Consider the following 27,634-nt stretch of genomic DNA (forward strand, 5'->3'; position numbering starts at 1 on the left):
AAAAAAAAAAAATCAATTTTGCCCTCAGGGGTGAAAATTTTAAATGGGTTAGGGAGAAAATAGAGAAGTGGAAGAAGAGGAAGAGATTAGAAGTAAGGCTGGAGGACAAAGGGGGATCATGCTAACTTTGGGAAACTGGTGCAGAAGACTGGAAGGAAAGAGAGAAGGAAGAGATAAAAAGAACAGAACAGAACTGCAACCACACAGAGGCTAAAAACCACATTCACACTCATATAAAAACAAGATCAAACAATGAAAAAGAAAAAACAAAAACAAAAGCACAACAACAAAAAACAAACAAGAGAGACAGAAAAAGAAAAAAAAGAAAGAAAGAAAAAAGTCCACTTCCAGGTATGTCTCTGCTGTTCCTGGTAGACAGTGTGTGGAGACAGAATCCCAATCCATGCCAAGCTATCACAGCAAGCCAGCAGTAGCTTTTTGGCGAGGTAGTGGATAATCTCAGCAAGCCTATGCCTTCTGGCCTAGACCAGACTCATTCAGCTTGCAGCAGTCAGAGCACCTTCCTTTGGCCTGAGCCCAACTGGGAGCCACTAGATAGAGCCTGCAATGGCTCTGAGTTCTGAGCTCAGCCAGCTCCTCTCCAAGATGGCTCCAGGCCAATCGTTCTCACATGCAAGGACTGCTATGCCCTCAGCACTCAACCACCAGCTAGTATAGTCCTTCACGTCCACTGCTCCCCTGCTCTGCTGTGTGTCTCTGTGGAGGCCTCTGGGGTCGCCAGCAGTCACCGTGTTTGCAGGTTTTAACTCTTCTTTTCGAGTAGTGAATCCCATTTCAAGGAGAAGGCACCACTGGCTACCTCCTCCTTTTTCATTAAAGTTTCTCTCTCTTTCCTCCCTCTGTGGGATTCAATTCACATTTCAGATGCTTCCTGGATAAGGGGACCCACTTCCCTCCTTCTTGTATTCCTCATGTTGCATCTGGATGGCAACTCTCAGAGAGGCTTTTTCTCTGCTGCTTACCACTCTGCCATCTTGGTAGTCTCCCACTATCAATTTTTGAGTGTTGACTTTATATCTTGATACACTACTGAATTTGGTTATTAATTCTAAGAATCTTCTGGTGGAAGTTTTTGGGTTTTGTCCTTTGCAAGTAATGATAATTTCATTTCTTCCTTTCCTCTACATACCCCTTTTATTTGTTTATTTTTCTCTTGCCTGTTTGCTCTGGCTAATGTTTTGAGAACTATATTGAACAGTAGTGGTAATAGTGGACATCCTTGTCTTGTTCCTGATATTAGAAGGAAAGCTATCAGCTTTTTCCCATTTATAGGACGTTGATTGCAGATTTTTCATAGATAGATTTTATCAGATTGAGATGAAGTCTTACTATACTTACTTTTTTCAGGATTTTAAAAATTATGAATGGATGTTGGATTTTATCAAAGACTTTTTCTACATCAGTTGAGATGATCATGTGATTTTTGACCTTACTTCTGTACATGAAATGTATTACACTTACTGATTTGCATATGTTGGACCATTCTTGCATCCCTGGGATAAATCCTACTTGGTCATGATGCATGATGTTTTTGATGATTTGCTCCATTTTGTTTGCCAGTCTTTTGTTGAAGGTTTTTGCGTCTGTGTTCATTAAAGAGATTGGCCTGTTGTTCTGCTTTTATTTGAGTCCTTTTCTGATTTTAGAATCAGGGTAATGCTAGCTTCCAAGAATGACTTCAGGAGTACTCTTTTCCTTTCAATTTAATTAAAGATTTTGAGTAGTACTGGTATGATGTCTTTGCTAAACTTCTTGTAGAAATCAGCAGATCGATTAGGATCTGGACTTTTCTTAGTTGGAAGGTTTTTTTTAATTACTGCTTTAATTTCTTTGTCTGTTATTAGATTATTTAGGGTTTTATATCTTCCAGCTTCGGTTTTGGTAATTCATATGTATCTAAAAATCTATCCACTACTTCCTTCTCCAATTTATTAGAGTACAGTATCTCAACATAGTTACTAATAACCTCTGAATTTCGGCAGTATCCATTGTGATTTTTGCTTTTTTCATTTCTAATTCCATTGATTTGGGTCTTTTCTTTCCCCTTTTTTTTATAAGATTGTCCAGGGGCTTGTCTATTTTGTTTATTCTTTCAAAGAACCAGCTTTTCAAACATTGATTCTTTGTATTGGTTTTTATTATCTCAATTTTATTAATTTCTGCTCACACCTTTATAATTTTCTTCCTTAGGGCTGGGGATTTAGCTCAGCGGCAAAAGCGCTTGCCTGGCAAGCGCAAGGTCGTGAGTTCGGTTCCTGGTACTGGAGAAAAACCAAAAAAAAAAAAAAAAATTTTCTTCCTTGTATTAGCTATGGATTTGAGTCATTCTTGTTTTTTTTGGACCCTGAAGTGTACCATTAGCTAGACCCTGATTTCAAGAAGTCCAGGAAATGTCGTTTTTAGCTCTCTGGCCTCTGCAATGCTGGAAGGCACTTTAGGAGGAAGTTGGGGTAAATGTTAGTGGGCCAACCCCAACCCCATCACTCAGGCTTGGGGACAAAATTCCAAAGTATTCTTGTGTAATGTATTATATTTAATGGTAAGAACACAGATTCTAGTACTAGTCTTCTTGGGTTTATATTACAGCTATATCATTTATTAGCTGTGTGACACTGGCCAAGTTGCTTCACCTCCCTGTGTCTCACTTTAATCACCTGTAAAATGGGAGTATTAATATTATCTACCCAAGGAGAGTTATTATGCAGAATTAAAGGGATTAATGTTTGTAAAGTGATTTTTAAAGCAGTGCCTGGCACAAAATATCCATTATATATGTGTTTACTAGGATGGTAGCAATAATAATAATAATAATAATAATAATAATGTGTTTACTAGGATAGTAGCAATAATAATAATAATAATAATAATAATAATAATGTGTTTACTAGGATAGTAGCAATAATAATAATAATTGATAGTAATTTTAATTAATAGAGTAAATACACTTACACAAACATTGCTTCTTTTGAGGGGTTGGGCTGCAAAGAGCAACAGAAAACTGGGATGGTAAGGAGCTGACCCTCAAGAAAGAGGAACCTCAGTCACATAACTGCAAGGAACTGAATTCCACTAACAGCCGCAAGAAAGTGGACCTTGAGGTCTAGAAAGGAACATGGCCCAGTGACACCTTACCACAGCCTGTAGGACCCTGAGCGGAGGGCCAGCTGGGCTGGACTAGACTGCTGACCTTGGAGATGGTAAGGTAGTGAATTTGTGGTCTAAGTAGAAAGTGACACTAAAGAATTACTAACTTCAGTTTTTGTGTGTGTAGTACTAGGGATTGAGGGTAGTCTTTGACTGAGCTACATCTCTAGTGCTTTTTTAATTTTGAGACAGGGACTTGCTAAGTTGCCCAAGGTGGGGTTAAACTTGTGATCCTCCTGCCTCAGCCTCCCAGTGTGCTGGGATTATAGGTGTGTGCCAGTACACCTTGCTATGTTCTTTGTGTGTGTGTGTGACGTGTCCTGAAGCATTTAGGAAATGTCTAGGATTTGTTTTAAAATCATGACACATAAAGAGATAAAACTATATTAATAAAATAGGACCAAATGTTAATAATTATTAAGTCAAAGTGATGGATAAACAGGGAACTGCTGTACAGTTTTTATATGTGAATGAAATTCTTCGTAATAAAATGTCAATATACACATGGAGATGTATGTGGGAGAAAGAACAGTCTTAGTGCTTCTTCCTCCTCCCCTTCTCCCCCGCCCCCTCCCGCTCTGTGTATTTTCCTGACTGCCCTTTTACTCTGCCTCACGTACAAGGTTGTCCCCTTGTGGCCTGTTGTCTTTCTAAGGCTATTCCTGCTGAAGCGTATTTTTATAATCTCCTTTTAAAAGCCTCTGAACTGCAGCCCTGCGTGTCTTGGCATTGGTGGGAACTGGCCCAGAAGAACAGCCACCTCCTGCCAGGAGGACTGGTGGAGGCTGGGGCTGGCATGTCGTGGCGCAGCAGTCCTCACTGGGCAGGGCTGTCTTTCAGGGCCTCCTGTGCCTTCCTGGTGCCAGCTCCAGCTGTCCTGCTCACCATTCTGAGCTCTTCTTTAGCACCTCAGCCCAGCAGTAATTCTTTCTCAGAAATCCATTCCCTCAGCAGAAGCCACGTGTTCGGCTCAGGCCCCATCTGACAGCTGTGGCCCCTGGCCCAGCCCTACAGATGGGCAGTGTTCCCTTTCACAGCGTCTGGTGTATTCCTGCCAGAAAAGCCTACTTCCTTTATGCTCCTTTTTTTCATGGTATCGCTTTTTTTGGCTGTGCGCATCATGCCAATTCCTTGCACACTTGATTAAAAGATTCAGGGGCAAAGAACTTGAATCAATGGGGTCTTTTAGTTTTGAACATCAGTAAACAGCACAGACCAGTTCAGTGAGTTCAGTCCCCCTAGTTATTCTCATGCTGGCGGTAGCCTCTGCCCGGCATTAAACCCCACTGAAAATGCCTCTTGTTATTGCTGGCTAATGGAGAGTGTCGCTCTTTTTTCTGAGTTTGAACACACTCCAAAGTGTTGACCTGAAAGATCAGTTTAACATTGGAGGGCTCAAATGCAAAAATCTTTAACTTTCCCTTTTAAATAGTTCACTGACATTGTTCTAATTGCTTTCTTTCCTCCTCATTTTATTCTACCCACTGGCAGTATTTTGGTCTGGTTGACAGTGCAAAATGCAGTCTTTTATTTTCAAGACTTAGAAAGACACGCCAAAGTCTTTCCCACAGATTAAAAGGTTCGGGTCATAAGAATGGCTCCCTTTGACCTCTTTTTGCCATTCTCAATACCCAGGTCACAGAGGGCCAGGCTGTGGTATGGTGAGTGACACTCGTAAAGAACAGGGACCTCCAGTGAGTGGTATACTAATTTCCTGAGAAATAAAAGCACCAGAAAGATATTCTTTAAAAAAGATACAAGAGCTGAGTATATAGCTTAGTGGTAGAATTCTTGCCTAGCATGCATGAGGCCCTGGGTTCCAACCATAGTGTTGGGTGAAAGAAAGATTTAAGACTTCCAAAGTATGTAGCTGATATGGCTTTGGACGCTGCTAACACCTAGTGAAACTTAGCACAGGAAGAGTGCTCAAGGACAGATTGTGGAAGCAGACATCGGGTGTTCAGTCCCAGTTGCAGGGCTAACTAGCTCTGTGATCTTTGGTAAATTATTCTCGGTGCCCCAGTCTCCTCATCTGTAAAACCAAGTTCTTACTGCAGAGCATTGGAGTGAGCATGTGAAGTGCTTAGATTACTGTGCAACATGAGAAAAGTGGTCACTGTCGTTATATAACAGGGCTAAAGATGTAGCTCAGCGCTGGACCTAGCAAGGATGAGGCCTGGGATTCATCCTAGCACCGAAAATATATATAAAGTGAAGTACTGAAAAGTTCCTATTGCCTACACTGTCTAGGTTTGTATAAGTCCACTGCGATGTTCCTATAATGATGAAATCACCTAATGATACGTATTTCAAAATATATCCTGCCATTGAACAATACATGACTGTCTGTCCCTCTTTCAGCAGAGGAACATAAGCCCCACAGCAGACTTCCCCCATGGCATTAGCCAGAAATGGGTCACAAGCTCCCTTAGACCAGGGCTGAATCCCTTCCTTTGAGAACTAGAGATCTCCACCAAAACTTTAGCAGCATCAGGGAATGAGGAAAAGGAGAACAGTTCTGAGATAGGTAGTGAAAAGCTTCTACCCCAACCCTAATAGGCTGATTATTGTCCTTGGAAAGACAACTGAGAAATCTGAACTATTTTTTTTAATGTGCAGAACCAAGTAATATTTGAGTTTTAATCTTTCCTAATGACTAACTCACCGCAAAAGAAAATAACTTTTCCAAACAGTTTTAAGTGTCGTTCAAATTGTAGAAGCACAAAGTTTAGCCAAGTAGCTTTCATAGGTTCTGGTTGACCCCTTCTAGTGAAAGGTAAGTTTCCACAGTCAGGACCCTCAACTGCTAGACAGAGTCACACGGCGCAGGGTCACAAGTTGAGTAGTATCGCACCGGCCTTGCATAATCAGAGCTCTCAGATCCTGGATGACTGGCCCGTAGAACCACCAGAGCGATCGCTCGCCGTGGTTACACAAGCAATCAGACAGAACTATGGTGATGGTTCAGGGCCAAAGTACAAAGGAAGGCTGGGACGTGAGCTCACAGGTTCTCAGGAGCCTTGGAGCCAGAGCTCAGCATGTGACCTGGCCCTCGTGACTCAGAGCCCACGAGCATGCCCCGACAGACAGTGCCTTTGACTCTCCACACTCCCATGTTGCATGTCCTGTTTATGAGCCTCTGCATCCTTCACTGCAGCTGGGTAAAAGAGGGCAAAATCCAATAAGGACTAACAAGGAAAGCAAGGTAACTTTTAAAACTAGCAGTCTTGAAATGTCCACTTTGTAAAGGGTTCTTTTTTTGTTTGTTTTTTTTTGGCTTTGATTTTTTGAGACAGGGTCTTCCTATATAATCCAGGCTGGCCTTAAACTCACTATGTAGCCCAGGCTGGCCTTAAACTCACTATGTAGCCCAGGGTGGCCTTAAACTCACTATGTAGCCCTGGCTGGCCTTAAACTCACTATGTAGCCCAGGGTGGCCTTAAACTCACTATGTAGCCCTGGCTGGCCTTAAACTCACTATGTAGCCCAGGCTAGCCTCGAACTGATGGCAATCCTCCTGCCTCAGCCTCCCATGTACTTGAATTACAGGCATGCAGCACCATTCCCAGCCAGGAGGGTTTTGATATAATGATTTTTATATTCTGTTTGAAAACATAGTTGCTCAGGGGCTGGCAGAGCACTTGCCTAGCATGCATGAGGCCTTGGATTTGACCCCTGTCACCATAAGAAAATAAAATAAAATTCAGTTGCTCTACTTGTTCCTTACCAGGGTCTCAGGTTTTTCCCCACACACGCAATCTTAGTAGAATTTCCATTCTGTGGCAATTGGGTGTAAAGGCGGGTGGGCAGGGGAGTTTGTGTCAGCTTCCAGCCATCACCTCCCTCCCACCCTGTCCTGCAGGTCCCTTGGAGGAGTGAGGGTGAGGCCATGACACTGGCCTGAAATCCAGCTCTGCTCAGAGACCTCAGCTCAGCCCTGGAACCCTCCTATTCCATTTGGCACAGCTGGGCACCCCTTCACTCGACTGAATTTCTTTTGCTTCTATTTCCTTATCCTTTATTATCAGTTATTCTATGGAAGGGACTAATGAAAATATGCCATTTAGCTATAAAGATACATCAGCTTTAGGTTCATATAATTATTAAAAGAAAAGTGCATAAATGCACATTAAAGTTATTGTCCAGACCTAGTGAACTAAGAAAACGCTGAAGGTGGAAGGCGAGGTGGAACCCTTCTGGAATGCAGCCTCTTATAAAAACTGATCTGCTACAAGAAAGGACATGTTATGTATTTGAGCTGAGTTAGGTGTCATTCTATTTATTTAAATATTTTCTATAAAATCACATTTTTTAGGATTTTCACATATGTACTAAAATCAGAATAAACTTGCCACTTTTTATGTCCATTAAACTTTATCTTATAAACAGGAATTGAAGTGTCTGTCTTACTGACATAAGCCTCTAAACTGCAGTCAACAAGGATGTCCTAGACCTGGAGTTTAATCTATACCTTGTCCTGTGTTAACAGTTTGAAGGTACTTTACTTAAGTCCTATCATTTTTAATTTAATGAATAAAAATGTCCAAAAGGTATTAGAAGATGTGATGTGCTTTATAGGAAGTAATATCACTTATGTGGCACTCTTGCCCAAAAGATACCTAAATCTAAACATCACATACCTCCAAAATGAGGAGCATTCTATAAAAAAATTGGCTTTTAAAATATTAATGTCATGAAAGATAAAGTATGCTGAGGGGATATTCCAGATTAAAGGAGATGGATGAACATAGCTAAATACAATGCAAGGTTGAGGGGTTTCTCTAAAAGAAGTTATTGGGATAATTGGCAAAATTGGATACTTGTTATGGTAATGATGTTGCCTTTTCTGATTTTGATCATCACAGTGTACTAATGTTAGGAAAATGTCCTTGATCTTAGACAGTTTTAAAATGTAAAAATAGCCTGGCATTTTTGTGACACATATCTGTAATCCAAGCACTAGGGGAGGTCAAGGCAGGAAGATGGAGAGTTCAAGCCCAGCCAGGGCAATTTAGCAGGACCCTGTCTCAAAGTACAAAATAGGCTAGGATGGCTGGGCCTGGCAGTGTACATCTGTAATCCCAGCATTTGAGAGGCTGAGGTAGGGCTGGGGATTTAGCTCAGCGGCAAAAGCGCCTGTCTGGAATGCACAAGACCGTGAGTCCGGTTCCCGGTACCGGAGAAAAACCAAAAAAAAAAAAAAAAAGAGAGGCTGAGGTAGAAGGATTCGCTGCAAATTCAAGGCCAGCCTGGGCTACAAACTGCATTCAAGGCCATCCTGAACTGCAGAGTGAAATCATGTCTCAAAAAGAAAAAAAAAAGAAAGGCTACGAATGTAGCACAATTCAAATGCCCTAGGTTTAATCTCCAATGCTAAAAAAAGAAAGGAAAAACAGAATAAAGGTAAAGGAAGGCTGAGGAAATAGCCCATGGACACAAACACCCGCCTGGCAGGCATAAGGTCCTGAGTTTGATTTCCTGTGCCAAAAAAAGAGGTAAAGGAGCATTATGTCTACAATTTATAGTTCACTTTTTTAAAGTATATAATAACAACATGTGTGCATACATATATATGTATATACATGTATATGTAAATACATGTATATGCGTATGTAAATTAGATATCATATATATGTAAAATACATGTACATTATATATCATGCAAATGTGGCAAAATAAACTATTAAAATTGGTAAACCTGGGTGAAGAGTCCATGAGAATTCTTGTTATTCTTTAACTTTCTTGTATGTTTAAAATTATTTCAAAACAAAATTGAAAAATTTTGAAGTTACAGATACATGTAACCTGAAATCAGTTGCCTGAGAGATTTTACTGTCTGGGCCAACACTGAAATATTACCTTGAGCAAAGTACTGATGACTAAGATGAGATCAAAAGTTGTACCACCAAGTTGTGAAAGATTTATTTCTGCTTTGAAAAGAATGCCAGAGACGAACCGTCGAGTGTGGGAAGTGCTCATTAACTCAATTACATGTAATGGGAAGTCTGCTGCTGTGTTTCCTCTTTTTATCTCCAGTCCTGGAAAATCAGTCAGGGAAAGAAATACCAGATGGGCATGAAAACCTCCCTGCCCCACTGTCCTTCCACACAGATCAGCCTGGACTCTCCAGGCCCCTCACAGCTAGCAGGCCTGGGCTCCCCTCCGTCCTCAGTACCCCTGGGCCGGGACTCCCACAGTTTTCTGCTTACAGCATCCCAAGAGCCCTGTCCCTCCAGATCTGTGCTGCCCCCAAGACAGTAGCCTCTGGCGAGCGTCTGCAAGGTGCTGGCTTAAACTGACATTTGCTATGAAATACACACTGGATTACAAAGGTTTTGTGTAAAAAAAAAAAAAAAAAGGAATGCAAAATATGTCAATAATGTTGTACGTTGATGACTTGTTGACATGATAATGTTTTCAATATGTTGAGTTAAACAAAGCACCTTATTCAGATCACTTTAACTGTTTCTTTTTACTTTTTAAATGTGGCTGCCAGGAAGTTTAATTTACACACGAGCCTCATGTTAAGCCTCTGCTGGACAGCACTGCCCAGTGGGACTGAACAGCCTCTTCCTTCAAGCCCTGAATGACGTCTAATGGCCCTACATGTGCTTCTTTCCCAAGCTGGTGTCTCCCTCAATCCAGGAGCCTTTGGCTTCTTTTCACCCTCAGTTTTTAGCATTACACCTGCCACTCCTGACGAAGGGTGTTACTGAATTAATCATGAATGAGCATTCTCTTTTATCTAGGTCAAATTCCCCTAATAGTATTAACCAAAGTGAACGATTTGGTTGCATCTCGTACATTCACAGTGATATGCAACCGCCTCTAACAAGTTCCCAAACATTTTCATCACTCCAAAGTAAAAGCTAATGTTCCCCGTTCCCTCCCCTGTACTGCTCCTGGCGATCACCCAATCATCAGTCTGCATCTGCTCCTCTGGATTTTCCTATTCTGACTTTCTTATGAACAGGTTGATGTAACATGTGACTTTTTTTTTCCTTGAGACAGGGTCTCACTATGTAGCCCAGACTGGCTCAAATTCACAGTGAACCTCTTGTCTCAGCCTACTGAGTGTTGGGATCATAGCTATGTGCCAACACACCCGGCTTCTAATATATGACCTTTTGTGTCCGCTCTCTTTTTGAAATTTACCCACATGTGATGGGATGTGAAGGCTCAGTATTCTCCCTGTTTGTCTTTATATTGGGAACTTCCCACACTAGGAATTCAAACAACGTCTTGTACTATTCTGTTTTAGGGGTTAATGCCTTTTCCTCTCAGTGAGACCCTGTGTGCTGTAATTTTTGTTCAAGCTTTGGTGGGTGATGACCATTATAGGAAGGTTGATCTCTGGCAGAGCTTGCTGAGTTAAATTCTATCTGATGTGGAAAAAAATTCCCTCGAGGAAAAGGTGGATTTACATTTGTGAATAAGGATCTAAGGTGTATTCTATCTGTAGTTTCCTAATCTTTCTCCAACAGCCAGCTTCCTTTTTGATTTCTGGTCTAGTTGCTTCTCTTGGCCTTATCATGTATTTCCAGTAAGTGGGTACAATGCTGCTGTTCCAAGGCTCTGAGACATTTCCGGATAATTCACAATTATCATAAAACTGAAAGCCAAGATTACACTCCTATTCCTATTCCCTCCCCCTTCTCTCTCACCATTCCGCTTCTTGCTCGTATCCAACTGTTCTCCAGTTACTGAAGGCAGAAAAGAAAAGCACATTCACCACTGCACCGTACAGCATGTAGCTCAGTGGTAGAGCACTTGCCTAGCACACCAGGCTCCAGGTTCCCTCATCAGCACCACAAAACAAACAAAACCCACACACCACAAAAAACCCAACATACACACAACTGCACAATAAGCACTTATCTCTTACTGTCTTTCTACACTAATAATTCAGAGAATCCACATTGTTGCATGCTTGCCACTCTGATTTCACATAAGGTCAGGAAATCCATGAGAAAATACATCCCCCAAAAAAGTGTTTGCGGCAGCAATCAAGAAGAAAACCTCTGCCTGCACTCTGATTCCTTCAGGCTGAAGCCACTGCAGAGGTGACTGGCTGAAAAGGATCCACTAACCTTCGTGGCCCATTTTCTCCTCTTTTCCTGAAATGTAAAGGGAAAGCGTTTGGGTGGGAAAGCCATTTCAAAGCTTAGGAAACCTCGGGAACAAGGGACTTTGGTTACCCATTCATGCAGAGCGCACCCAGACAGGAGAGACCGAAGAGCTAGACATGAACCAGGAGTCTCTGAGTCACTGGCTAGGCTTAAATCTGAAAGCCGTGACTCTGATTATGGCACGTTGAAAGGCCCCGTTAGAGCAAGGTAGTCACATGGGCTGTCAGTCTTTGAAGTGATCCCTTTGAGTTTATTCTTCCCTTTCCACTCGGCCAGATGTGACAGGGTTAGTTTCAGCAGGCCTGTCCCTTTGGGGAGGTGCTTTCCTTCTTTATTCCTGTGATCTACCTTTAGAATTCTCTGCCACGTCGCCTGCTATATAACTGCTAGACAGGAAAACGGTGCCTCAAAGATGTGCACACTGTAGCCCCTGAACCTGTCGGTATGTCGTAGGGTAGGAGAGGAAGGTTGCAGGTGAACGGAGGCATCTGATCAGCTAACTCAAGAGATGCTATTAGAGCATCCGGGTAGGCCCAGGGTAATCACAAGCATTCTGTAAACAAGGGAGACAGAACTGGTGTCAGAGGGATGAGATCCAGGAAAGACTCAATCAGCCATTGCTGGCTTTGGGGACGGAAGGAGACCACAAGCTGGAAGTATGAGAAACTTCTAGAGGATGGAAAACACAAAAACAACCAGATCCCTCACTAGAGCCACAATGCTGACATTTTGACTTTAGCCAGTAAGACTCACTTCAGACTTTTGACTCACTTCAGACTTTTGACTTCCAGAACAGTAAGATAAGAAATCTGTATTTTTAAGACTCCAAATCTCTGGCAATTTGTTATAGCTGTAGTACAGAACAAGTACAGTAGCTGTTTACAGGAGGTGGGGAAGAGACTGTAGCTAAATGTTATGACCTCACTTTAAAACACTCAGTGTGAGGGGGCTGGGGATTTAGCTCAGCGGCAAAAGCGCCTGCCTGGCAAGCGCAAGGTTGTGAGTTCGGTTCCCGGTACCGGAGAAAAACCAAAACCGAAAAAAAAATAAAAATAAAAATAAAAATAAAACACTCAGTGTGAGCAATTTCTAAAACTAAAAATATTAATTCTGCAGCCTGCTGTGATTCCTGAGTGTGGTAGCTGCCTGTCACGCCACGTGTCCCCTTAGGTGGCTGCTGCTCTTGTCGCGCCTCACATACTGCTCCTCAAACAAGGACGGTAGCCACCAGGGAAAGTGATAGAAATCAAGATGCTTAGAGGCAATTAGGAGCACTTCTCAAAAAAGAACTAGTACTTGCGTTCCTCAGTGTCATTTTTAATAGAGTAATCATCTGTGTAAATCCAAATAATTGAGATGTTTCACTTCTTTCAATGAATTAGTTCAAACTTTTTTCACGGTTATGATTTTTAGTTTTCAAAACTAAACAAACTTGAGGTACATTCTTTATCCCAAGTAGCCTTGTCTCAAGGAACAACATAAAATAAACCATATGTTGCCAACTGCTTGACCTCTGCCCTGGTCATTGCTCCCTCTCCTTATTAGCCAGCGAGGTGAGGACACAGAAAGAGAAATTTGATCATCATACCTCCCTAGAACAACAAAATAAAAGTAAGGTTTTATAACAGAAGAGTTTAATGCTTCCAATCTTGTAGAGACAGAGGTGGCTAACCTAGCTCAAAATACAAGCCTGAACCATGCCAACAAAAAGGGCAATAATAGTTAAAATAATTTGTCCCTGAATTTGAAAGTCTTTTTTAATTGTAAAAATCACATACAGTGTAGAAAGTAAACAGAACCAGAGTACTTACATCAAACTAATATTTTTATTATTCATTTATTCATGTATACAGTATTTAAAAACTTTTTTTATAACCATGCACTAAACTGAAGTCAAAATGGATCAAAGATCTAAATATTAAAACAGAAACACTAAATCTACTGGTAGAGAAAGTAGGTAGAAATGTTGAAGACATATGTATAGGCAGAGAGTTCATGAACAAAACCCAGACTGCAGGAGAAATACTTCAGAGAATCAACAACTAGGACCTCATCTTATTAAAAAGCTTTTGCACATCAAAAGAAATCACCAGCAGAGTAACAAGACAGCCCACAGATTGGCAAAAAATTTTAGCCAATTGTCCCTCAGACAAAGGACTTATATTTAGAACATAGAAAGAATTGAAAAAAATTAGAACCCCCAAATTTCAAAGTCCCAATCCAAAAAAGGGCATTTGAGATGATACATACTTCTCAGATGAAGGAATACAAACAAAAAATAAATATATGAAAAAAATGTTCAACACCATTGGTCATTCAAGAAATGCAAATTAAAACAACACAGATTCTATCTCACTCCAGAAAGAATGGCTATCATCAAGAAATCAACCAGTAACAAATGCTGGCATGGCTGTGGTGAAAAAGGAACACTTCTCCACTGTTGGTGAGAGTGCAGGCTGGTGCAACCACTGTGGAATTCAGTATAGAGATTCCTCAAAAAATTAGGATTAGAGGTCCCAGTCAACCTAGCTATTCCCTTCCTGGGTGTGTTCCCATAAGAATTAAAAACATCATACCACAGCAATATATGTGCACTCATGTTTATAGCAGTACAATTTGTAATAGCTAAATCCTAGAAACAACCCAAATGCCCATCAACCGAGGAATGCACAGAAAAAAATGTAGTCTTTTTGTGCAATGGAGTACTACTCAGCCATAAAGAAGGATAAACTGGGACTTTTATAGGTAAATGGGTGCAACTTGAGACCATTCTCATTAGTGAAATAAATCAGACTCGAGTCTGTAAACATCATATTGTCTCCTTGGGTGAGAAGAGTAAATATCTAAAACGTACAATAGATATTGTAAAATGGGAAGAAATTGTTAAAAAGGAGAAAGGAACTGGGGGGGAAGGACAGTAGGAAAAAGAGAAAAAATGCAAGTTAGTTATACTATTAGTGTCTCTTAGTTCATAAAAAAATAAGGAAGGTTTGTGCTAGTATCAATTGGAGAGTTTTTTATGTCCATGTCTTGTACTCTGAGTAACTACTTTAAAGATAATAATATGCAATTATTAACTATTGTTATCCTCCTATCATCTTGTAATGAAGTTTTGTTTTAGCTTTTTTCCATAAAATAAAATTAAAAAGCTCTTTTGTATAGTCACACATAATGTGTTCTTATCCTGGGTTTTCCCTTCACATTTGCTTCAGAGGCTGAAAAAGAAGCTCCAAAGAGCTCTGTTTGACCTAAGAATATGAGCAGTTGGCCAGTTCTGCTCAGTGGACTTTGTTTCGTGGGTTATTTAATTTCTGTTCCCCATCAGTACAACTGAAACATGCTACATGAAACAAGCTACTGGAAGCCCGCATGCTGTTTCCATACCATTCTGGTACCACAATATACATCTATTATTAGCCTTATATGTATGACAGAATTTCAGATGGCTGGAGAGACACCTCCCCATCTAGCACCTCTTGGGGACAGGAACATACAGACATTTGCTAGCATCTGGAGGAGCTAGTCGTCCACATTACAGGAAAAGATGCAAGCCTGCACTTTAGGGCAGTGGGCAACTAAGGGACAACAGGAGCCTCATCATCAGTGAGGTTGGAGGATGGAACTTTTATTTGGTAAAGAAAATTGAAATAGGGACATGGGATATAAAGTTCCTTAAAACTGGTAGATGTGGACTCAAAATTTAAAAAAAAAATAGTGCACGTCTGAAAAGTGAGCAAATAGATGCCAAGAGAGGGTGAGTCACAAGCACATGAGCTGTAAGAGGTCGGATTTTGGAGAACACATCAGGCAGCGCTGCTTAATACCATCACATGATCTGCCCTGAGGCCCTGAGTTTCATTAAAATAGAGAGGGGTGCACCAGAGCGCAGGAGACTGCTCCTGTTCTCCGAGGATCGGATAGGAGAGGGAAGCCCTGCTTTGCCCAGGCTTGTGAGAGCTCAGCATGGAATGTCTCTACTGGGTCCTGGGATTTCTGCTGCTGGCTGCAAGACTGCCCCTGGATGCAGCCAGACGTGAGTATCTCGGCTTCTGTGTTTCACCCTTTCGCCAGCTCGTGGCCTGAGGGGATGGGTACTAATGTCCTCTGTGCCAAAGCAGACCGACGCTCCCCAGTGACCACACTGATTTCTTCCTCCGCAAACTGTCGGAAAGGCAACTATAGCAAAATGCCTCCCCCACATTCTTTGCTTTGGGCTCAGGGGAAGCAGAAACCACCCGGCCCCACGGTGCTGCCTTCCACTGCCGTGGCCACACTCTTGCGGAGCAGTGGTGGGAGCAAGGAGGACAGCCTCTACGCGGAGAACAACGCTGTTACGACAGTGTCTGTCTTCCATCCAACAGGGTGGAGAGCTCGGGTTAAATGGTGGGCGAGGTCCCAAATCTGCAGCAGGCCCTCTCCTGCTCCAGAAGCTCTTGCTAACCCTGCTGAATTTTCTCCAAAGACCCGCGCCAGGTTGCTGCTACTGCTGCTGCTGCTACTGCTGCTGCTCCTGCTCCTGCTGCTCCTGCTCCTGCTGCTGCTGCTGCTGCTGCTGCTGTTGCTGCAGTGAGGTTACTGAGAGAACAGTCCGTGCTCGCTTTTCTACCCTAGCAACGCTTTAGAGGATGAGGCATTTTTCACAACATTGATGCCCAATCAACGAAATCGGCAGCTTTGGGAGTGGGGTCAGGGCATCTCTGTTTAAAATTCCCTAATTCCCTTGCCCTTCTAGTGCGCAACAAGGGGGTGGGGGTAGGGGTCCAAACGGGACCGCCAGAACTGGCAACCCCGTGTCCGGGTCTGCGCCTTAGGAGAGCGGGGGAAGCCTGGCGCTGTGACTGTCGCGTTGGGCCGCGGAGGGCAGGAACTTGGCCCTGAGCGGTGCAGCTTGCCGGCGGGGCTGGGCCGCATTTCCTCATTTGCAAAGCGGAGCGAGAGTTCTCGTGAGATCAGCTAACCGAAGTGCTTGGCGGGGAGACGCGCGTGGTGGGATTGTTAGGAGACAGACTTCTCCCGGTCGTGTCCCTAGTGGAACGGTCTGCAGCCGAGAGACTGCGCCGGGACTGGGCCTCGGAGGCCGCCCCGCCCCAGCCTCGCACGCAGCCCTGTACCCGCCGCGGGAAGAAGGAGTGCACGCCTGCCCGGCGGTGCAATAAACCCAGACGTTCCTGGGTTCGTCTTGCCCTAAATATTCTGGCCCGAAGGGACAGGGACAAGCCAAGGGATTCCCAGGCACTCTGCAGTCAGTCCTGGTAAAATGCAGGCAGAAGGCACTGAGGAAGGGGTGTGCCAGCCCCGCCACCGCTCTCTGCTGTTGGGCAGAGCAGAGTCCTGGGTGCAGACCCCAGCCTCAGAGGGGCTGGGTGTGAGTCCACATTTACCCCCACATCTACCCCCTACACACACACACGTTTTTCTTTTAATGTCTACTTACTACTGGGTTTATTTTTATTTTTAAATTCAGATTTTACTTTGAGGGTAATCGCAGATTCACATGAAATTGTGACAAATAATACGGAAAGGTTCCCTTGATCCAGTTTTCCCGGTGGTAACGTAATGCAAAACTGATACACTACTGGCACTGAGCTGGTTAAAACTGAGACTAGTTCATCACCACAAGGATTCGTGGGTCCATTTATAGCCCAACCACCTCCCCCCGTAGTGCCTCCTAGGCCCTGGCAACCACAACTTCGCTGTCCATTTGTATAATGTTATTGTCTGGAGAATTCCACACAAAGGGAATTATATGGTATGTAACATTTGGGGACTGGCTTTTTTTTTAACTCAATTCCCTGGAGATTGATTGAAGTTGCTGCATCAATAATTGGTTTCGTTTTATTGCTGAGTACCGTGCCGTGGTGTGGAGGTGCCACAGTTTGTTTATCCATTCACCACTGAAGGACATCTGGGTTATTCCAATTTGGGTTAACAGGGTGAACCACTATAAATATTCACATACAGATTCTGTGAACATAAGATCTATTTCTCTGGGATGCATGCCAAAGAATACAATTATTTGGTCATATGGCAGTTGCGTGTTGAGTTTTACAAGACACTTCCAAAAGTAGCTGTACCAGTTTACGTTCCCACCAGCAACGTATGAGTGACCCAGTTTCTCTGCATCTTCAGCTGCATTGGGTACTGTCACTAGTTTTCACTGGGATCACACTGAGAGACATATAGGGAAATGTAATTGTGATTTTACTGTGCATTTCTCTACGGGCTAATGATGTTGACTATCCTCTCACCTGTAAATCCTCTTCGGTGAGATATATATCTCTTTTACCTATTTTCTCATTGGATGCTTTATTTTGTAGTGCTAAATTTTAGATACTAGTCCTCTGTTGGAAACGTGGTGTGCAAATGTCCTAGTCTGCAGTTCTCTTTTTCATCCTCTTTGCACACAGTTTCACAGAGCAAAGCATTCTTATTTTACTGAGGTCCAATATGTTGTATCAGTTTTTCCCTTTATGGATTATACCTTTGGTGTCAGGTCTAAAAAGAATTCTTATCTAGCTCTAAATCTTGAAGTTTGTTTTTGTTTGTGTTTTTTTTGAGGCAGGGTCTCACTATGTAGTTCAGGCTGACCTTGAACTGTCTATACAACCCAGGCTGACCTCGAGTCTCAGCCTCCCATGAGCTAGAAGCACAGGCATGTGCCACCATACCTGGCTAGATCCTGAAGATTTCACCTACGCTTATTACATTTTTACAGCACCATTTGTTAGACTCTACCTTTTGCCATTGGATTATTTCTGCCTCTTTGCCAAGAATCAGTAGGACATACCATCATGGGTCTATTTCTGGATTGTCTGTTCTATCCCATTGATCTGTGTCTATCCCATGTGATTCTTCTTTGAAATTTGTATTTTTCCTTGACTTCTGACAGTTAAAATTGGAGGAGAAATCTGTGTTTTGATTATATATCTGGAAACACCAGCTTTCTCTCAGGATGTAAGAAATATTCTCTGGAATAATGGAAAGAGCCAATCCTAGGAATGAAAAGATGTAAATCTTCATTTCCTTCAGGTTAAAGATGACCCTAGAGGTGACTCACACCACTCTCTTAGGCCTGGGTTGTTCATCTACAGAGTGAAGGGGTTTGAGCTAAATAATCTGAGTTCTTTCCACATGATTCAATTCAAAGTGAATTTCCAATTATAAACATTTATCAGTAAACATAAACTTCCTGTCCTTGCTTAGTATCTCTTTCCACGTAGAAACAGAATCATAGGACATTTGTGTTTTATCCCACTTGAAGGCCTAGAGAAAACACATGGCTTAAGGTCAGACACCCTGCTCAGCAGCAGGACTAAGCCAGAAACTAGGTCCCACGAGACCCAATTCATTGTTCTCCCCAATTCCATCTGCCACTCCCTGCCCCTACCTAAAAGAGGAACAGAAGAAAGAGATGAGTGTCAGGCACTCAGCTTGACTGTTCTGAGCACCCACTGCATGCCGCTCCTTGAGGGAGGCTTCTTCCTTAAAAAGAGGACAGATTTTCTGATCTCTAAGAGCTCATGGCCGTGCCAAGACATAGGAGCATATAAATCAGTAAGAGAGCAATGTAAGGCAGCATATGAATCGGAACTGACCGAGTGGTATAGATAATTACCTTTTGGCTGTAACAGAACAGGCTGAGTAAGACACTTATTATCTCAAGCAATCAGTCCAGAGGCAGGCAGAGCTGGAGTGATGGCTCAACGATGTCATCCAGGACTCTGTTTCTTTTACAGCTTTCTATTAATACCCTTGATGTGTTAGCTATTTCCGCAGATATGTGTCCTCACAGTGAATATGACTGTCACAGTCCAGATATCATGTCATTATACTGCCATCTCCCAAATCAATTCTGAAAAAGAAAAAACAGTAGAGTTAGTTCTTACCTGCTGCTTCTTAAAAAGGGGGAGAACTCTTCCCGGAGGCTCCCAGAAGTCTTCCTCTTAGCTCTCACTGGCCAAGATTTAATCATTTGCTCCTGCACAGGCTGTAAGGAAAGTTTGAGCTACATTAATGAGCCTCTGGAATTTTGATCTGTCATAAGGGAGGTTCTGCCAGCAAGGGAAAAGAAAGAAGTCAGGCTAGGTAGGCAGTGAACCAATCTGCTATGACGTGCAAAGAAAGGAGAGACCCCATGACCACCAGGATTGTCAGGCCAGGTGAAAAGACAGACAGTAATTCAGGATTAGAAATAAGTATAATATTATATACTCTTTTGAGAGCAAACCGTTCAAACCAAAACAAGATGAAGAAGGATAGCAATAAACCAGTAGTGGAAATAAAATGGAATCCAAATATAGTTCCAAAAAGCACAGGAAAAGAAGAAAGGAGGAAAAAAGAACAGATGGGATAGACTCATGCCGCAGCAGGCTGTTTGTTATCACTGAAAGCTCTAAAAGGCTCACAGCCACTGATATATCTCAGTACAAGAGCTAAAGTAATACTTAATGGGAGCTGGGTGTCATAATACCTGCCTGTAATGCCAGCACTCGGGAGGCTGAGGCAGGAGGATTGGTGCAAGTTCTAGGCCAGCTACAAAGTGAACTCAAGGGCAGCCTGAACTGCATAGTGAGACCTTGTCTCAAAAAGAAAAAGAAAAAGAAAAAAAAAAAAATATATATATATATATATATATAAAATTTAATGAGAAACATCAAACTGCTTGACATTAAAGTCAGGATAAAAGAAGGAGAGGGTAGAGCAGATGGGACAAAAAGAAAACAGATATACCATATGGTAAAAAGATATATCAGTTAAAGACTAATCAGTAATATCAAAATTTTCTTCAGAAGAAGGAATATTACCAGGGTTAAAGAATGTGAATTCCTAAAGAGAAAGAAATTGATTCATTAGGAAAACAATAACTCTAAATGTATATACACCTAACAACAGAACTTCAAAATACATAAAGCAGAAACTGACAGAATTGGAAGAAGAAATAAGCCAACTGGCAAATGCACAATTTTAGTTGAAGATTTCAAGATTCCTCTCTCAGCAACTGAAATAAATAATGAATAGACGGGAAATCTATAGGCATATAGAAAATTCACTGTCAACTAGACACAAATGTCTTTTTTTCTTCCTGTGCTAGAGATTGAATGCAGAGCCCTGCACATACTAAGTGAACACCCTACACCCCCCACCCAAACTCCACCCAAAAAATACGGACTACAAAAATGCATATGGAACATTCACCAAGACAGATTCTCTTTTGGGCTATAAAAACATTGTTTCAGAATGGGACCTCCAGTCCTGGTGTGTGTGTCTTAGTCTCCTAGGCCTGGCATTTCTTCAGCCAACAGTGTAGTTCAGACTGAAAAAAGATGCAAAAATTACTAGGAAGAATATTGGTATCAGAGTTTTTCTTAATGATATTGTAACAAATCCAAATGTTCAGAGGACAGGTACTGAGAAGCCAAGAGATAGCTAAAAAAATATGAGCTTTCAAAAAACGTTTTTGTATTATTTTAAAGTATATAAAGAGATAGGTTCCAAATGCTGCATTCAATGTATTTGCAGGAGATTTTTTTTTAAAGTACTGTCTATTAATTTGATGTATTGCATATATTACGTGTTGTTTTCCAACGGTAGAAAATGAAAAGCTTCTTTGACTGTTGTTGCCTAAGAACTAAACGAGAAACTGAATAGATAAAATAATTTGTCTTTCCGACACTGACGTAGGGTTTCGTGATGTGCTGGGCAGTGACAGACAACCTGGTTATACGCGGGAGCACAACCAGTTACGTGGCTGGTCTTCTGATGAAAACGACTGGGATGAAAAACTCTACCCAGTGTGGAAGAGGGGAGATGCAAGGTGGAAAAGCTCCTGGAAAGGTAAGTCAAAAGACTCCACCCAAACGACTGCGATTTCCTACTCCAGTAAGTCTCGTGGATTATGGAGCCTCTTAGGTCTCATGGTTCACGTGGTTTTCATGAACGATAGCACTGGAGTTGCCATGTGAGTGATAGCAAAGTTTGGCAATCTGGCCTCACCCCGATATTATCACTCTAAGTCACAGAATGATGTTTAGTCTTCTTAGAAAATTCTAAATTCTTAGCCTTTGGAATATTTTGGAAAGCAAGAAGTTTAGCCTCAATCCTATTTAACGAACACAAGGATGGTAAGCTGTAGAAGACCTGTGACACTGAAGTGTTTTTTGATTATTTCAAAAGCGTGGCCTTCAGCCACTTTCAAGTGTGCCTTGCTTCACAAGGCAGGGAGGCATGGGCACATGCCTGTAATCCCACTACTGAGAAGGCTGAGGCAGGAGGCTTGCAAGTTCAAGGCAAACTTAGGCAACTTAGTAAAACCCTGTCTCAAAATAAAATTTTTAAAAAGCTGGGGCTGTGGCTCAGTGACAGAGCATTTTCCCAGCATACACAAGGTCCTGGGTTCGATCCTCAGCACTGAAAAAAAAGTGTGCTTTATCAGAAAGTATCTTAGATAGCTTTCCATTAAAATAAAAAAACGAATCCTTTAGCCATTGTGTTTTAAGATTTAAAAATGCAAATGTTTAACATTCATCTCTCAAACCCAGTTGAGCAGAATTTTTAAAATTATTTTAAGTAAAATGTTCTTTTTGTGGTTAGAGAATTCTTTAGTCTTTTTTGTTGTTATTCATCCTCTAGAATGTTGTACTCTGAAAGCTAAAGTTAGGCATCCAGAAAATAAACCTAGTGTATCACAAAGAGGCATTTTAATAGGTTCAACTTGACTTTAAATGTGTAATAGTGTGGGAAAGGAAAGAGATAGCGGATCAGTGAGCTCCACGTTTTGCTGCCCTAGGAGGCCGCGTGCAAGCGGTCCTGACCAGCGACTCCCCGGCGCTGGTGGGTTCAAACATCACATTCGCGGTGAACCTCGTGTTCCCCAGATGCCAAAAGGAAGATGCCAATGGCAACATAGTCTATGAGAAGAACTGCAGAAACGGTAAGGACTTGGTGGTTCTCCTCATCTCCTGGAGAGCTGTCTCCTGGCCTCCCTGTTACAGGTTTCTGTAAGTGCAAAATGCTGCGATGCTCCCTCCGCCCTCCTCCTCAAGACGGGTGACAGGGACCGGGAGTGTGTGGTCCGGCGCAGCCCCCTCACGAACATCAGCGTCAGGCAGACCTGCTTCCCTGTCTGCAGCCTTTTATTTATTTATTTTTTGTTTGTTTGTTTGTTTGTGCAACCTTTTAGATGCAACACTGTCACACACAGCTTTTCCTTAGTACCCAGTTCATTGGATGGAGAATACCTTGTTGATTCTCTGATTTAGATTTTATTAAAATGAGAAGTTTTTTGGCTATTCAGAGAATAGCCAACTTAAACTGAGTGTGGGGGCACACATACGTAGTTTTTCATTCACAGTACTACTTTAACAAAAAGAAAACTAAGTTTTTACCGTGCAGTCTATTTAATCCAGTATATCTAAAACATTATGTTTAAGAATTGAGATTCTTTATTATTCCTTTTCTCATACTAGTCTTCGAAATGCAGAGTATGTTACACTCACATCTTAATTCCGATTAGTCACACTTCAAGTGTTCAATAGCTACCTCTGGCTAGGAGACAATATAGTTATTGAAAAATTCCTACTCTCTGCAATATCTGCTGGAAAAGACAGAACTTTACCATCAATTTATCTCTCCTTGCTATCTATCCAATAAATGTATATAAGAAAAGCATAGCTCCCTCTTTAGAAGTTTTCCAATCAAAAATTTTTTTTTTTTTTTTGGTACCAGGAAACAATCCTAGCTGTTCAGGAGACTGAGGCAGGAGAATCTCAAACTGTAGCCCACCCTGGGCAACTTATTGAGAACTTGTCTCAGAATTTATAAAGGGAGGCAGGGATGGGCCTGTAGCTTAATGGTAGAGCATTCCTTAGTTTAATCCCCAATATTACAAAAAAAAAAAAAAAGAATAACCCATTTGACAAATGTTTGCTGATCAATTTAATTTCTGCTGGCCAACATTAAGCAAATGCTGTGTGGTTGGCAAAATGCTAAATGGTATACATTTTGGTTTTGCTTTGCTCTTGAAGAGATAAGCTCTTCATGTACGTTAATCTAAAATGCACAGATACATCGAAGAAATTATTGTCAGAGTTGTACACATCATAAAACAGCTACTTACTGAGCTTCAGGGACAAAGATATTCAATCCAATTATGGTCTGATTATTTAGAACTCTTATTAAATTGGCGTGCTTGTTCCTTACTCATTTTTTGTCCCCCTCAGAGGAAAACATTAAATTCTGTTTAGAAAACATGTTTAATATTTTAAAGGTGTTAATTATTTAATATTTTGTAGTATTTCCCATTCTTTTTTTAATTTCCCCTTTTTAACAAAGCTGATTCTTACAAAGTTCTGAAATGATGATCTAACCCTCTGAGCACTTGAGTATGAAATAATCCATCTTATGAAAAATTTTCATAGAGTATCTATATCACTAGGGAAGGAGGTGAGGGAAGGGGATGAAAAAAGATGTGATACATACATGAAGTAATTCCGCACAAGGAACATAATTGGTACACACTGCAAATGTGTACTAATAAGAACAAAACAAATTTTTAAAAATCTGTCATCACTAAAGAAAAAACACTAGAAGCTAGTTTTGTTGGTGCACACTTGTAATCCCAGCACTCAGGAAGCTGAGGCAGGAGGATCACTGTGAGCTCAAAGCCAGCCGGGGCTACAAAGTGAGTTGAAGCCCAGCCTGAACTGCACAGTGAGACCCTGCCTCAAAAAGAAAAAAACGAAAACACCAAAACTTGAGATCTTTGAAGAAATGACTGATTCTATGTCTAGGATAAGAAAGTACCAGGTAGACCTGATACTTCTTACTATGTCAGAAAACAAGAAAAAGTTCAAAGGCTAATAGGGTTGTGTCAGAAGAATACTGGGGCCAGCTTGAAGGGGCTTCTATCGACCATACTTGGGACAATTTGAGTATAAAAAAGAGTAACAACTAATAGGTTGATAAATAGAAAGGCTCTTCAAAGGCTGGGGATATAGCTCAGTGTCAGAGTGCCTGCCTGGCAAGCCCAAGGTCCTGAGTTCAATTTCTGGTACCAAAAAAAAAAAAAAAAACAAGGCTCTTCAAAAATATTAGTGATATGCCAGTACTAAGGGAAGCTGAGGCAGGAGGATCACGTGGAAGTCCCACCTGGGCAACTTAGTGAGACCCTGTCACAAAAATTTTTTAAAGAAAATAAAATTTAAAAAAATAAAATGTTAAAAAGAAGAGAGGGGATGAGGATGCAGCTTAGTGCATCCTCAATTCCTAACACCAAAGGAAAAAATTCAGTGACATAAAAAAATAAAAGGGTAAAGGGACTTCTAGATGACATTATCTTGATCATGGCTTGTTTAAAGTGAGAAATACCGTACATGTGAAAACTTGAAAGCAGAGTGAGCTGCACACACAAATATTCTCCATCTAGATTCAACAATTTTAACACTTCACTGTATTTGTTTGTGTCTCTAGCCTTATGTTTCTCTATTATATAAACCTATATCTACATTGATCTATCTATGGAAGGACGGAGGGCGGGAGAGAGTGATTTTCTCTGATTAACTTGAAGAGAGAAACAGCACGTATAGTGGGAACAAACGTCCGTACAGACCCGGACAGGCGTGCATGGATGCAGCGCTGCTGTGTGGTTCCCTGGGGTGCCCTGTATCCTTGGGGCTTTCTTGTGCTGAAGTCTTTGGGAATGGAGCCATGGTGTCAAACGAGACAGGAAAAAAACCCTACCCCTGAGTGTGATCGAGCACCCTGCAGTTTGGTTTAAAAGGGGCTGGGGCTGGGGCTGGGAGACCCAATCTGAAGACAAATGTATAAAGTGAAAGGTGCAGATGAAACATCCCTGAAAATCTCTTGCTATAATGCTCTCGTTGAAACACAGCATAATATGCCAAAAAGTGTACAAGTCCTAAGCGCACCACTGGGTGAATTGTGAACGTGAGATTTTTCGTCCTGTAACAGCTTTTACACTAGTTATGAGAAGATGTATGACATGTTTCATTCAGCGATGGGCGCCGGGCATTGGAAGCAGTCCAGATGACGATGGTACCTTGTTTCTTCCTCTGTTTAGACTCTACTTTGTCTCCTGATCTGTACGTTTACAACTGGACCGCAGCCTGGTCGGAGGACAGTGACCCGGGCACGGGCCCGGCTGGGCACCACGTGTTCCCCGACGGCAAGCCGTTCCCCCGCCCCCACGGGTGGAGAAAGTGGAATTTCGTCTACGTCTTTCACACGCTTGGTTCGAATTTTAAAACCTCTCTTGGTCTCTTTTCACTTTTCTTTGTACTTTTAACTCCCTATTTTCTTACCCTATAATTGGAATTTAAACACCCAGAGTTTAGTTTAGTGGACATTGAAAAAGAAAATGAAATCCTACTTAACTGTTAAATCTCCAGGACACCCAAAGAATTGAAATCAGAAAGAAAGGAAAAAGAAAAAGAAGAAATAGTTTCAGCTCTTAAAAAAAAAAAAAAAAAACTACTCAATTTTGTATATAAAGCAGCAATATGAAAAAATAATGTTTCTTTGGATGGCCCATGGAGAGACATTTAGTCTTTATTTTTTAATATTCTGAAAGGAATGTTTAAGAAATAAAGAAATGTATGCTCTTTGTAGGAAATTTGGAAAATGCAGAAAAGCACAAATAAAAAAGCATCCAAACTTAATAGCAGAGACGAACACCATTAACCTTAGTGTTCAATACGAATGTTTCTTGATAACAATCCTAATATATTATACTTTTGGGATACTATCATGAGCACTAGACTATGTCACAAATTATTTATTTATGTTAGCTTAATGATTGCATAATACAGTATTCCATTGTCTAGAAATAAAATAATCTAACTACTCTTCGTTGACATAGCCTACCCTTTTAAACTATAAATGGTATTTACTTTCCTTTATTTTGATGAAGTGATTATTTTAGGAGAAGCAAATTTGGGTTATTATCAGCAAAGCTGCTAAATTCTTAGTTTAAAATATCAGCAGGGCCACCTGGTGCTGAGTATTTGAAAACTACCATCTGATCAGTCTCCAGACTTCTAAATCATAAATTAGAGTGAGTTCCTTTTTCTTCATTGAGCTTACTTACACATTAATACAAGACATTAATAATACATACCCATTAAACAAAGTACAACATATGTCAGATGTTATGCCCACCTATTTAAAGCAATTTCTAAAAGGCTGACTTTTGTTCTGTGCCGTCCTGGCCCTGTCAGTCGCTTCACCAATCATGATTTCCTTGGCTTGCCCGTCCCACGACAGCCCTGACAGTTTCCAGGGACTCACTCACACGCAATGCTGCTCCTGAGGCTTTTGAGCTTAGTTAACATTCCATTAACCTAACCAGATCACACGTCTTTATTTAAAATCAGTCTTCAGCCTAGAAATTGCCCTGCTTTTCTAATGAGGCTGCCCTGGGTTTCCTCTGCTCTGATCTCAGAGCTAAGCGATGCTCTCCCTCCACTGAGTGTGGCCTCATCTCTCAGCACTGGGACTAAGGTGCCCTCGTGTATCACTGCCCAGAGAGACCCCACCTCCTCAGCCTCCGCAGAACTGTGCTTGCATCTCAAGGTGAAGGGCCCATCCAGGTATCACCCCTGCCCCGAGACCAGGGTGTTTTTCTCACCTGTTCAGCTGTGCAGTAAACATTTAAACGTCCTGGTCTCAAGCATACATCTCACAAAACCCGAACAGTCAGTGGCAGGCCGTCGGGCACCATAATCGGATCAGAAGAGTCCTAGAGCCCTGGAGGAGAAGAATTGCTTTCACCTGCCAGCCAGGGGCGGTTTGTGAGAGGACTGGAGAATGAAAGGGAGGGGACAACTCAAAGTCACCCTAGAAATGTGTTTGTGGGGGGCTGGGGATTTAGCTCAGCAGCACAGCGCTGGCCTGGCAAGCATGAGGTCATGAGTTCGATTCCTAGTACTGGAAAAAAAAAAAATGTGTTTGTGGAACCACGCCGCCCCCTTTTATATCTATCATACTCTTGCTTCTCTTTCATTGCTTTCTGTATTTTTATACACAAATAGTATTAGAAGGTGGAGAGTTCCAATCTTTTCAAAGAAATCTGCTTAATGATAAAGTTGCAGTCATAGTGTTACAAAAAGAAGGTAAATTTTGGGGGTAATTTTTTAATTCTCTTGAACATTGTTACATTAAATTTATTTTTTATAGGAAAATCTGTGCTTCAAGTGCCAAACCACTTAATTTATATGAAATATTTATTTGTAGGGGCTGGGGATTTAGCTCAGCGGCAAAAGCGCCTGTGTGGCAAGCGCAAGGTCGTGAGTTCGGTTCCCGGTACCGGAGAAAAACCAAAAAAA

General features: G+C 41.6%; 1 protein-coding gene and 1 long non-coding RNA gene across 4 annotated transcripts in view; both read left to right on the forward strand.

Annotated features, from left to right (window-relative positions):
• Window positions 1–8,138, forward strand: part of LOC102013261 — an 18,206-nt gene extending 10,068 nt beyond the window's left edge. The window contains exons 3-4 of one of the 2 annotated variants that reach the window (XR_001232700.1): window positions 2,992–3,218; window positions 7,028–8,138. This is a non-coding gene — a long non-coding RNA (uncharacterized LOC102013261). Of the gene's footprint in view, window positions 1–2,991; window positions 3,279–7,027 lie in introns of those variants that run through there. The other variant, XR_259865.2, reaches the window with a different exon arrangement.
• Window positions 8,139–15,118: 6,980 nt separating this feature from the next.
• The window catches only part of Gpnmb (glycoprotein (transmembrane) nmb), a 29,090-nt gene continuing 16,574 nt past the window's right edge, over window positions 15,119–27,634 (forward strand). Inside the window, exons 1-4 of one of the 2 annotated variants that reach the window (XM_013510586.1) lie at window positions 15,119–15,327; window positions 20,976–21,128; window positions 22,081–22,224; window positions 25,372–25,542. In XM_013510586.1, coding sequence (XP_013366040.1) covers window positions 15,258–15,327; window positions 20,976–21,128; window positions 22,081–22,224; window positions 25,372–25,542 — 538 coding nt within the window. In that variant the 5' untranslated portion in view covers window positions 15,119–15,257. The remainder of the gene's footprint in view (window positions 15,328–20,975; window positions 21,129–22,080; window positions 22,225–25,371; window positions 25,543–27,634) is intronic. The other variant, XM_005377395.2, reaches the window with a different exon arrangement.

This window comes from Chinchilla lanigera, unplaced genomic scaffold (assembly GCF_000276665.1).
Source record: "Chinchilla lanigera isolate Chin_1 unplaced genomic scaffold, ChiLan1.0 scaffold00009, whole genome shotgun sequence".
In the NCBI taxonomy this organism is placed as follows: Eukaryota; Metazoa; Chordata; class Mammalia; order Rodentia; family Chinchillidae; genus Chinchilla; species Chinchilla lanigera.